Source organism: Rana temporaria, chromosome 2 (assembly GCF_905171775.1).
Source record: "Rana temporaria chromosome 2, aRanTem1.1, whole genome shotgun sequence".
NCBI lineage: Eukaryota > Metazoa > Chordata > Amphibia > Anura > Ranidae > Rana > Rana temporaria.
In genome coordinates, this window is record NC_053490.1 from 345,986,232 (window position 1) to 345,999,396 (window position 13,165).

The 13,165-nt window shown below is 41.1% G+C and overlaps 1 protein-coding gene across 24 annotated transcripts in view; it reads right to left on the reverse strand.

The window, feature by feature from the left end:
- NFASC (neurofascin) overlaps positions 1–13,165 on the reverse strand; it is a 211,027-nt gene that overhangs the window by 121,124 nt on the left and 76,738 nt on the right. For all 24 annotated transcript variants that reach the window (XM_040337564.1, XM_040337563.1, XM_040337567.1 and 21 more), the window contains one exon: positions 5,203–5,337. In XM_040337564.1, coding sequence (XP_040193498.1) covers positions 5,203–5,284 — 82 coding nt within the window. In that variant the 5' untranslated portion in view covers positions 5,285–5,337. The remainder of the gene's footprint in view (positions 1–5,202; positions 5,338–13,165) is intronic.

Sequence of the window (13,165 nt, forward strand, 5' to 3'; positions counted from 1 at the left end):
GGCAAATCCACTTTGCACTACAATTGTAAACTACAGGTGCAAAGTGTACTTGAAATTGCACTGAAAGTACACTTGGAAGTGCAGTTGCTGTAGATCTGAGGGGTAGATCTGAAATGAGGGGAAGCTCTGCTGATTTTATTATTCAATCATGTGCAAACTAAAATGCTTTTTTATTTTCCTTGCATGTCCCCCTCAAATCTACAGTGACTGCAATTCCAAGTGCACTTTCAGTGCAATTTCAAGTGCACTTTGCATTTGTAGTTTGCACTTGTAGTGCAAAGTGGAATTGCCTTTGGTAAATAACCCCCATGTTTGTTATGTCTTTATTTGCAGAACATATTTAAACTGCCTTAGTTCTACCTTAGATGGGACACTGGAAAACTAGGTCAAAGCCCCTCCATCCAGGACAGCGCACTGTCAGTTCACTAAAAGAAAAGGCACTTTCTAACATAAACTAATATTTATCATTGAGAGAGGTAATGGGCCTGTAATAGGCGTATGTTACCCCAACACTTCCTTTTCCTGACATGTGGTTGCTGTACCTTGTACTTGTATGAGAAAGTATCCCGTTCTCTTTGTATGCTTCCTTTATGTAAAATCTCTGACGTTTCTGCCAGTCCCTCTGCTTCCCTATTTCAACTGACCACACTAAGCAGGAGTGCACACTGTGGTAAGTTCAGTGCCGCCTATCAGTGATCATTTAGTATCACTTATCAGTGCAGCCTCATCAACCTGTTTCCAAAATTGTATAATTTATAATTTTTTAATTTTAGGGCGTTTTTTATTTGTTGACCAAAAAATGAAAACCCCAGTGGTGATTAAATACCTCCAGAAGAAAGTTCTGTTTGTTTGAAAAAAATGATAAAAATTTCATATGGGTACAGTGTAGCATGACCGCACAATTGTCATTCAAAGTGCAACAGCCCTGGACGCTGAAAATTGGCCTGGGCAGGAAGGGGGTGAAAGTGCCCAGTACGCAAGTGGTTAAAGCTTTTGTTTTCCAAACACATCCTATTCCTGATATGTGGTTGCTGTACCATGTACTTCTATGATAAAATACTCTGTTCTCTTTTATTGCTTCCTTTATGTGAAATTCCTGGTGTTCCCGCCAGTCCCAATAAAACTGACCTCACTAAGCAGGAGAGCACACTGTGGTCAATTCTCTAGCTATGTTGGGAACTCTCTCCTCTAATGATCAGACTTGTCTTGACACGCCCCATTGGGAAGCTCAGTGTGCTACTGCTTCTCCTCCTCCCAGCTGTTACGCAAAGATGTTTGTATTACAAATTATGTGAGCAGACTGCAATTCCTCGTTAAGACAGAAGGTAAATTGAAATAATGTATGCACCAGCATACCTTATTTATTTTTGCTTTTTTGGCAAACAGGAGGAGGCAATGTCTTTTTCTTGTAAAATAGATGCTAAATGATTTGTTTATTTAATCAGAGGTATCTGCAGCAAGTTTTTTGTAGTCTCTGTGATCTAGGCCTGATTCATTTCAATAAAATTAAGCCTGTCAATGCCTGGGGACTGCTCAACTCACTGTCTACCTCCATTTGCAAATGCCAGTCTTCCTCAGGGGATATAAGGGCTGCACATCAATGTAATCTTCCTTCTGTAGCAAATTAGAAATGGAATGATCAAATAGATCTACCATCTCCCGATTTTGCACGGGTTTAGTGGGATTAGCTCGGGAAGAGAGTTCATCAAAAATTCTGGCAGAAAACTGCTCTGTGTCTAGGAGAAGATATATAATGCAGACTGTAAGGCCTCGTACACACGACCGAGAATCTCGTCGTAAATGAAACGTAATTTTCCTCGACGAGGTTCTTGTCAGGCTTGTCGAGAATCTTGTCAAGCTTTGCGTACACACTGTCAAGACAAAATCTCATCATTCTCAAACGCGGTGACGTACAACACGTACGACGGCACTATAAAGGGGAAGTTTGATTCCACTGGCGCCACCCTTGGGGCTGCTTTTACTAATCTCATGTTACTGCGTGTTAAGTAAATGTTTGGTGAGAGACGATTCGCCCTTTTCAGCCTGTTACAGTGTGACGAATGTGCTATCTCTATTACCAACACTACTTTTACCGAAGGTGCGCTCCTGTCTCATACTTTATTCTGAGCATGCGCGGGTTTCTAAGCATACATACATGAATGTGTTTCTCGTCGTAAACCAACCCGACGAGAAACACAACAAGGAAATTGAGACTCCCGACGAGAAAAAAGAGAACATGTTCTCTTTTTTTCTCGTCGAGATCCACGACAGTTTTCTCGACGAAAAACATACACAAAGCTCTGCTAGCATTTTTCTTGATGGATTTTGTCGAGGAAAACGGTCGTGTGTACGAGGCCTCAGAACCAGTCTTCCGTGCTGTGCCTGGATGAGTGGACGACTTTGTCCAAAAACAGTGCCTGCTCTCTGCTGTGTGTGGCCCTACAACTACTTTATCCTACAGCATATGTTTTCCCCTTACTACATTCATATGCAACACCACTGCCTCTACTTTTAGGTTTGCAGACAGAATTCTCACCGCTCCAGGTGAGCCTCGTGATGATCAGGGGTTGTTGAACCACCAGGGTGCTGGCGATGCGGTAATAGCAAAAAACAAAAGAACAAAAGCTGGACAGCCGCACTCCAAAATTTTCTTTAAAAGAGATGTCTTTATTTTCAACTTATTTTCATCAGTATGGCCAACGTTTCGCACTGGCGTCAGTGCTTAGCCATGACTAAGCACTGACGCCAGTGCGAAACGTTGGCCATACTGATTTTTGTGGGCTTGTAGTGACTGTATGCACAGTTGAAAATAAAGACATCTCTTTTAAAGAAAATTTTGGAGTGCGGCTGTCCAGCTTTTGTTCTTTTGTTTTTTGCTACTTTTAGGTTTGCCTGCCATTTTTAGTATGTGGTGAGGTGCATGCCTTCCTTTCTTTTTTAACTAGTGATGGAGGTAAGGTAAATTTGAGTTACGTGAGGTCCTTTTGGTGCATACTTTTTTGCACAATACAGTGGCATGCTGCAAAGAAAAGCCAGCTCCAAGAGCAGTTATGCATCAAGTAATTCAACACCTATTGACCAAATATATAAAACAATATACCCTCATATTAAATAAAAACCTTGCAGCAAAAAATGCAGCTACAGGTATGATAAAAAAAAAAGAAAAAAACATGTATGTTTGATTGGCTCCTGCTTAAATTGATCTATGTGTTTCGAAACTTTCTGTATTACTGTTGTAGGAGAACAAGCTACTCTGGGGACAGGTGCTGGTGATGTTAGGATTTTAATGTAATGTGTTGCAGTATGTAGAATCAAGCAGCCTCTAGATATTGCATGCCACCTAGTTCTTTCACTGTACAGTTAGTGCATTACATTTACAGCTGCTCTTATCAGGACCAGGAGATTGCTACATAAAGTGTCTGGCCAGTTGCTGGACTAATAAGCCTGTAGGAAGACACTGGAATGCATAAGGTGATTAAAAAAATATGCACTGCAGCAAAAGCTGAGTAATGCTAAACTCTTTAAAAGGTATGGCTTAAAGTGGATGTAAACCCACTCTCATCCTTTCTAAACTACTGCCATAGTGCTGATCTATAAGGATATAGATGCCTCCTGCATGTATCCTTACCTGTCAAATGTCTCCCTTCTTTCTGTTATAAGAACTGAAAAACTGCAGATTCGGTGGGTGGGTCTGTTGTCTGGTGTTCGGTGGGTGGAGTCGTGATGTCAGTAGACTCCCCGCCCTCCTCTTCACTTCCCTTCTCAACATGCATTTTTTCCTGTGTATTCCTTACTCTGAATTCTGCTATGATCACTAACATTCAGTCAAAGTCCAGAAAAGTAACCACATGACTTCAGAAAAGGAGTGGGGGTGGGAATTAAAAAATAATGCCTGTCTCCTGGCTAGTGCATGAGATATGTAAATAACCTGCCATTCACAGCAAGGGGGCGGAACGGACTAAGGTTTTTCTCTGTAAGTCCGTTTTACTCCACTGAACAATAAAAGAGGATTGCTCAGAGCTGGATTAACTCTGTGTGGCAAGACTGGGCACAGATGATAGGAAATCTTATACTGTACATTGTGACAGCAAAAATAAAATAAAAACAATTCAGGTTTACATCCACTTTAATACTGGTACTGTGTCATATTATACAGGCAGAATAGAACAGAATATGAAAAAAAGAAACGCAAACTGTATCCTGTGTGTATAATTAAAGTACTTTGCAAGTAATGTTAGCATCATTTTGGAAACTTTAACCAAAGCATCAAAATGACAATTAAGCCCTGTACACACGATCGGATATCTTAGAAAGAGAAAATAACCGCTCAGCAGTCTTCAGAGAACCTCAAATGACTAACTAGCTATGACTAAGCACTGAAGCTACAGTGCGAAACGTTAGCTTTTGTTCCAATCTTTTTTGCTGTGGCATGTTCATTTTGTGATCGATTTTAATTAAAAGAACATTTTTGGAGTGCGGCTGTCCAAGTTACGATCGGATATCTGATGTAATCTAATCCGATGGAATTCCTATAAATTGCAGGGATTTCCTCTCACTTCCTGTTTGGCTATGGGACAAGAAGTGAAGGTAAATCTCCGCAATGGAACACAGATGGCGAAAACAAATCTGACAGGGGTTATAACCCTCCCTTGCTCTATCAACGTAAAATGAAAAAAGACTTTAAAGTAGAATTTGGGACAACACTTTTTGTTTTCATTTTGTATAAAGTAAGTGAGGGTTATAACTAAATGTCAGTTTTTTTGCCATCTGCGTCCCATTGGGGTGATTTCCCTTCACTTCGTGTCCTATAGCAAAATCAGGAAGTTAGTGCCAATTATTTCAAAATGAGGAAATCTCTGGTTGCAACTGGAACTATTAAATCTATTAAAATATTTCCCCTCCTGTTGATGGCAACTCAAAATTTGGGATTTTCTTTCACTTTCACTCTTGGTGATATCAGTAAACGGGGCAAATACAGAGGGTGAACCTCCCAAACAGGTCACAGACAGCAAAAAAAGAAAAAAAAAAATATATATATATATATATATATATATATATATATATATATATATATATATATATATATATATATATGTGTGTTTTAATCCCTCTCTACTCTATCCAAAAAAGAAAAAAAATTCTTTAGTTATAACTATCCAACATTGGCATCCCGACACAGCTATAATATTCTTTATAACTTACGGTCCAAAGGAACTTCAATAGCATAAGCAAGATGCAAAAGTAAAACAATATAGGGTGTCCATGAGGCAGGTTCAGACTTCATTTTGCTTCTTAGGATGAAACGCAAGCTTCCTTTAAAGCTTTCTATAATCAGATCTGAAAAGACACAAAAACACTAGTTAATAAAGCATATATTCTGAAAACACCCTATTAATTTCCCAACCTGAGTAAGATCAGAAGTTCTGTGGCAGTACATGTAGGCAGGTTTTGCTCCGCCGTCAATACATTTCTCAGTTGCACTTGATATTGGGGAAAGTGAGTGTGTGCTTTCTCACAAGACCTCGCTTTCAAGCACTATGGTCCAGCTCTAGATATGATCAAATCAAGAGAATCACTGGTTCATCATAACTATATGGTAAACATGGGGGGGGGGGGCGGGACTCCGAATTCCGATAAGCCCCAGCCCACAGACCCCAACATCCACAGCCCAGGGTTGTCTGGAAGAGACCCTTGCCGCCATCAACATGAGGACAAAGGTGCTTTGGCATGTGGCCTGGTATGGTTTGCTGACCTGCCAGGCTGCATGCTTGGATAAGGATCTGGTATGGATTTTGGGGGGCCCCACACAGGGTTTTATTTTATTTTAATGGCACTTGTTTTTTTTATTACTCTGCTGTCAGTGAGGAAGCCCATTAACAGTTGATGACTCATCAGTTGTTAAGGACGCTGCGGCCGGCCTCCCGGTCCTGCTCCTTAACAACCAGCTTACACCGCTCCCTGATTGGGCAACGCTTTGCCCAATCAGGGCACAGAACGCATTATGCAGCACATAGTTATTATTATAGTTATTATTCCTTTATTCTCACCTGGTGATCCAGCCAGTAGGTCTGTTATTTCAACTTACTTTAACAGATCAAGCTGCCCAAACAAAGTAACAGTTAGAGGATTATGACAAACCATTTAACACTGACAGGGACGCTTACCTTCATTTCACATTTATTCATGTATTGAAAACCTTTATCCAAGGAGGAAAAAACTGTTTGCTGTAACTGCTTAAAAAATGTTAGCTAGAGTTCAACCTAATCTAAATCTTAATCTAGTCCATCTAAATCTGCTAGTCTAACACTACCCTCTCACCAGACTGACAACGCTACTCTCCAAAAGGTGTCTGCTTTACTATTTCATCTGAAATTCCCTTTATGCAAGGGAATTTTCCCCAGAGCTAAGTGAATAAGGTGAGGCTCTGCTGACTTCCAGCATCCAATCATGCGCAAGCAAAAAGGCTTTTTTTATTTCCCTTGCATACGATTTTCTGTTCTTTGCTAAGTGGAATTTCACCATATTTCACCAACTTCCCTTGCAAAACGAACTGCCTATTTGTCTTTGGTAAAATCAAGCCAGTATGTGGTGGCGGAACAAGGCCTTCTAGCAACCAGGGCGGAAATGCCACATACAGCCACCCCAGGAGGATTCAGGAGCGGGGGTTAGAGAAGTGTATGCATCGTTAAAATGTATGTAGTGGTTGTGGCATGTCCTGCAATGGTTACAAGTTCTTATTGAGGAATAATAAACTTGGAAATGATGACATCTACAGTAAAGTTTTTGATTTAAGCTTAGTTTACACTTGTGGTTGGGGAGCAGAAATAAACTATGTTTTTAACATCCCTACCCACCCCCTAAGTGGCAAAAGCAGCTGTATGGAGGTATACGAATGCCCCTGCTGCGATGCTCTGCATCGGAGCTTAGAAAAAATAATCCCTGATATATTGGGTGGGCAGTACTACCTGCAGAATGTGACCTATTCAAGTGAATTGGTTCACCCCAAAAGCATGTGCAGTGTGTGTGGTTGTGGAACTTCCGCTGAATCAGAACAATGCAGTCCGCATTACAACCAAGCAACTATCATTTTCAGGGGAAAAAAAACTCACCAATGACAGCTTCCTTGTTTCATGTCAAGTGTGCTTTAGCTCAGCTACTGTTAAAAGTAATTAGTAATAAAAGGGCTTTTTTTTTTGAGATAAGGAAGCATTTCAGGAATAGCACCTATATTCCTTATCTCTGTGTAATGCATATCTCTACCAGACCCCCTCTTTGCATTATGTAGCGCTACTCCTGGAGGAACCGCTTGAGTATATTTGGTTCTGCGATCTGCCTCTCAACTCCAAAAACAGTCCCAGTCCCTCTGGCACATTTGGCAACAATGTCAGCGCAAACACCACCAATGAAACGTTATACGTTATAGTAAAACACAGAAATAACCTTACTGTGGGATTTCTTTGAAATGGTAGCAAATAGCAATATAATTGAACAGTAGACAAAAATATCAAAAATAGATCAACGGTATGTGAGGATCAAAAGCAATAGAACTCTATAGTACTATCTGTCTGCTTTCAGGGGACTCCTCAAGATGAGTAACTCCAAGAGCAGGGACAAACACTTGAACAATTGACACAACGATCACAACATAGCAGATACTGTAATGGATTGACCACCACTCTACTTAAATTGGGCTCTATGAGTCCAGGCAGAAGAAGAGCAGAGGAATGACTCCCTCTTATGTCAGACCTCTTCCTTCTGACTCCTGACCCCACAAGCGCACAAACTATAAAACACTGCACCTAACTCAGGGCTCAATAGAGTACCTCCCAAGTCAGACTACCCCACTCTTGCACTACATATACTGAGCCTTGGGTGTATGTGTTTGCCTGTACGGCACCAGAAACTTCAGTCCCTTGGAAGAAGAGACCTTGAATATTCGGCTAGCCACTTTAGTTGATGAACTTAGTCTTGTTTGGTAGAGTGAAAGTGCAGTATACTGGCAGTATCCGGGTAACAAGGCAGACACTGGGACTGTAAGCAGTCACAGCGTCCGCCTTGTTACCTGGATACTGTAAATAAATAAGGCCATGTTAACACTGTGGGTGGAAGCATAGAGATCACCCACTGAAAACACAGGGTGGAAGTGTGGCAGGTGTGGGCAAAATAGACAACGTTGTCTGCATTCAGTGTCTCTGTTTCCTTGCAAATGGGCAAGTGCCCGCTCACCAGTCCTGCGGTCCAGGTCCAAGCGAAATGTCCTGGAACAGGCAGGCTGGAACAGAAGAGGCTGACTGGCTACCTCACAACCCTGGATGCTTGGAAGGATGGTATGCTGACCCAGAAGGCAACACCTCTCCCCTGGATCTGGTCTTCTCCTTGCCTTGTGGCGTCTGCCTCAACTCCCCGTCAGCATCTCGGTCTCTTTTTCTCTTCCTCCCCTGCTGCCTGCTGAGGTGTGTAGTCCTGTCCCCATAGAAGGATATGTTGCCATTTTGTGATAGGGACTACATGTCCCAAGATGCATAGCTGCAGCACTCCTTAATTTTTATTGGTTCCATCCCTCTACCAATAGGAAAGCAGGGGAGGGAACAGAATAGGTAGCCGATCTCCCTGCAAACACTGCTCGCACACAGTGCAGAGCAAAAGGAGAGGGAGGAGGAGAGTTCCCCCAGAGGAGCTGACAGGCTGTGTCTCCCTGAGCCTGGGTCAGTCCCGGCGGTGGCAAGCGAGAAGTTCAGGACCGTAGAGAGTCCGCTACAATTACAAGTCCTCACCCTCTTCCCAAAATATATGCTATCAGTCTGTTTGATGTACGCTCTCCTCTGCTGCAATAAACTCACACACATAGTAATCAGCTGTAGGACAGGGAAGCTGTTTCCTCTCTCCTTCCACTGACTGCAAAAGTGAGCTTAGGCTCAGCTCAGTTCTGCTATTAACTTCCAGGATTTCCGTCACTCGGCTCTCTGCAGCGTTGTCCTTCCACAGGACTCATGTAGGCTGGCTGTACTGGAAGGAGCCTGTGATTGCACTCATATTTAGTGACTCCTTCTCTCTCTGGCTGACAGCTACAGCGGGGGGGGGGGGGTTGAGAACTCCCGCTGACATCAGCCAGGGAGGAGGGAGGAGAGAGAGCCGAGGAGTCACGTGAGCGGCGGGAGACTCGCTGATATAAAGTAGAAATCTGCATCTTTTTTATATAACACAGACATGGGGCACATAATGTTATTTTACAGAGGGGATTGCATGGTTATATTGTAATTATGATAGCAGCAGGAAGGGAGGGCTGGGGAGTGGACGGAGCTCACAGAAAGGGAGGGGAGGGGGGAGAGGACAGGGGAGAACAGATAGGAGAGCTGCGGATGATGGAGGCACGTAAACTACCCACGATGTCAGGGCTCAGCAGCCATAATAAACTGTGGTCAGTTTACAGGGGGAGGGCAGAACAAGACAGGCCTTTTAGGTTATACAGGGGGCTGTTATTCCTGCTTTAAGTGAACAGAATTTTTAGGGTAACAAACGCTTTAAGTCTATTGGCTGGTTTAATCACAACATGATTTGGCATGTGATTATTCTTTTCTTATGGAATTCAAATATTGCCTCACAAAAATGTGTTTTAAAGGATAAGTTCAACTTGAGGAACATGTTACATATTCCATGCATTTTTAGGTTTGACATGTACCTCATCCTGCAGCTGCTCCCCGCACTCCCTGCTCCGCCCACAAGATCGCATCATTGATTCACAAATCCCTGTGAATCAATGAACTACAAGTACCAACAGCTTTTAATGCTTTCGGCTTTTAGTTCTCAATGAACTACCAAGGTGCTGTGTTGAGCGATTGAGTAGTTTATTGAGTTTTCCTGTCTTTGTGAAACTGCCTGCCCATACAATATATATGCAGTTCACTCTAAATAAGAAGTTTTGTATTTTTAAATCGCTTTTTATTTAGCCCTAAAAACTTTTTATTGATGTCTGTGAGTCCATTGAATCCTAGGACTCCAAGACAAGATAGAAAAGGTTATTACTGGAACAGGACAACAGACAATAATAAAGCTTGACAGAGGTTCCAACTCTTTACCACTCTGCTAAAAAATGTCTCTGCCCCATTAGAGAGATTTTTCCACTTTCTCCCCTGTTGCCACAGAACAGAACACAAGGGGAAATAGAACCAGCAAGAACTCAAACAGCAATAGAAACTCTTCTCTATTGTACATCTGAAAACATTTTATCAGTACTTAACATTGCCTGGTTTATCAATATTTTAAAAGTGCCTATATTAATAGCATTGTTACTCTCCTCACACAGGTTCTGTCCTGCACCACCTTCTTTCTCATGTTACAGAGAACTTACTAGTGTTACGGAGAGCAAGGGAAAGTGTAATGACATACACACATACACTTAGATTGAGCACCGACCATATATGACATCTATTCCTGCTTATTTAGCACGCCCCCTGATGATTCGACACCAGATCTCACGCATCTACAGACAGATATCTGCTGCTGTGACTTTTTATATGTTACTGTTCTATAAATGCAGTTTCTTGGCAAAAACCAGCAAGAAACTTGCTGGGAGATATCTTTTTGCAGAGGAAACCGGTCGTGTGTACATTTTCGTCGAGGAAACTCGACGAGCCAAAAAGAAAGCAAGTTCTCTATTTCCTTGACGGCAATGGAGAAAATTGGCTTGTTGAGTTCCTCGACAGCCTAACAAGGAACTCGATGAGGAAAATGATGTGTTTCGCCCGTCGAGTTTCTCGGTCGTGTGTACGAGGCTTCAGGGCCGGGACAAGGAATGGGTGGAAGGGACACCTGTCCTGGGCAGAGTGGCTCTGTGTAGATGCAGGGACACACTTGGAGTTGGAGCAGCTCCCCCTCTCTTCTTCAACAGTAGCCACAAACAAATGCATACATCCCAACAGTCCCACATTTCAATCTTTGCCCATCAGGACCTTGTCCCTCATTACTCCATCCTCTGTGCTTAAATCGAAATGGGAGAGAGATGTCAGTGTAATGGTAGATGAGGAGTGGAGCGATGCTTTGGACACTTGTAAGATAGTGTCACCCAAACTATCAGATTGCCTCACTCAATTATACATACAATGGATATAAAAAGTCTACACACCCCTGTTAAAATTTCAGGTTCCTGTGATGTAAAAAAAAAGGGGCAAAGATAAATCATTTCAGAACTTTTCCCACCTTTAATGTGACATATAAACTGTACAACTCAATTGAAAAACAAAATGAAATCTTTAAAGGGGGGGTAAAAATAAAAAAACAAAATAATGTGGTTGCATAAGTGTGCACACCCTCATATAATATATAACTGGGGAATATATAACTGGTAGACATGTGCACTGCCAAAAAATTCGTTTTTTTCGTTTATGTTATTTTCGTTTTTTTTATTTTTTCAGAAATTCAGGAAAATCCCAAAAAAATGTTTTCGTTTTTGTTTCATTCGTTTTTTTTTATTTTCGAAATTCGAAAATTCGAAATTCGTAAATTCGAAAATTCGAAATTCGTAAATTCGAAAATTAAAAATTCGAAAAAATATTTTTTTAGAAAATTCGAAAATTGAAAATTTAGAAATTCGAAAGTAAAAAATTTGAAATTTCAAAATTTCGAAAATTGAAAAATTCGAAATTTGAAAAATCGAAAATAAAAAATTCGAAAATTAAAAAATAAATGAAAAATCCGAAATTTCTAAAATTGAAAAATTCGGAATTCCTGAAATTAAAAAAATACGAAATTGAAAAATTCGAAAATGAAAAATTCCAAAATTCGAAATTTCGAAAATGAAAAATTCCAAAATTCGAAATTTCGAAAATGAAAAATTTGAAATTTCGAAAATTCGAAAATTCGAAATTTCAAAAATTCGAAAATTCGAAATTCGAAAATTCGAAATTTCGAAAATTAGACATTTCGAAAATTAAAAATTCGTAAATTCGAAAATTAAAAATTCGTAAATTCGAAAAATAAAAAATTTAGAAAATTGTAAATGGAAAATTCGGAAATTAAAAATTCGTAAATACGAAAATTCGGAAATTAAAAATTCGGAAATTGAAAAATTCGGAAATACGAAAATTAAAAAATTCGGAAATTCGATTTTTCGGAAATCCGAAAATTCGGAAATAAAAAATTTGTGAAAACGAAAATTCGAAATGAACGAATTTCCGAATTTTCGTTAAAAAAAGAATTAGAAGCTAAACGAATTGCACATGTCTAATAACTGGGGATGTAGCTGTGTTCAGAATTAAGCAACTTCATTAAATAGGGGTCAGTACACACATGCCATCATTTAAAGTGCCTCTGATTTAAGCCTCGTTCACACGCTCGGTTTACTCGACAAGAACCAGCAAGAAAACTGCTGGCAGAGCTTTCTTGCCGAGTATACCGAGCGTGTGTATGAGGCTTTCAGGTTTCTCGACAAGAAACCGGCGGTGTAGCCATGGTGCTCCATTGATTTTAATAGGCAGAAGCGGTGGAGGAGCGGTATACACACCGCTCCTTCACCGCTCCAAAGATGCTGCTAGCAGGACTTTTTTACCGTCCTGCTAGCACACCGCTCCAGTGTGAAAGCCCTCGGGGCTAGTGCACTGCTCCAGTGTGAAAGCCCTCTGGGCTTTCACACTGGAGAGACAGCAGTGGCTGTTTCAGGTTGCTTTGCGGGCACTATTTTTACCGTTAAAGCGCCTGCAAAGCGACCTAGTGTGAAAGTAAAACCAATTTATTAACCTTCTATGAGGAGGTGAGATGCCATCTAGATAAAGGAAGGCCCGAAGACATGGTGTATCTGGATTTTGTAAAAGCATTTGACACAGTTCCCCATAAATGATTACTGTACAAAATAAGGTCCGTTGGCACGAACCATAGGGTGAGTACATGGATTGAAAACTGGCTACAAGGGCGAGTTCAGAAGGTAGTGATAAATGGGGAGTACTCTGAAGGTTAGGGGTGGGAAGTGGGGTCCCCCAGGGTTCTGTGCTGGGACCAATCCTGTTTAATTTGTTCATGAACGACCTGGAGGATGGGGTAAACACTTCAATCTCTGTATTTGCAGATGATACTAAGCTAAGCAGGGCAACAACTTCTTCACAGGATGTGAAAACCTTGCAAAAAGATCTGAACAAATTAATGGGGTGGGCAACTACATGGCAAATGAAGTTCA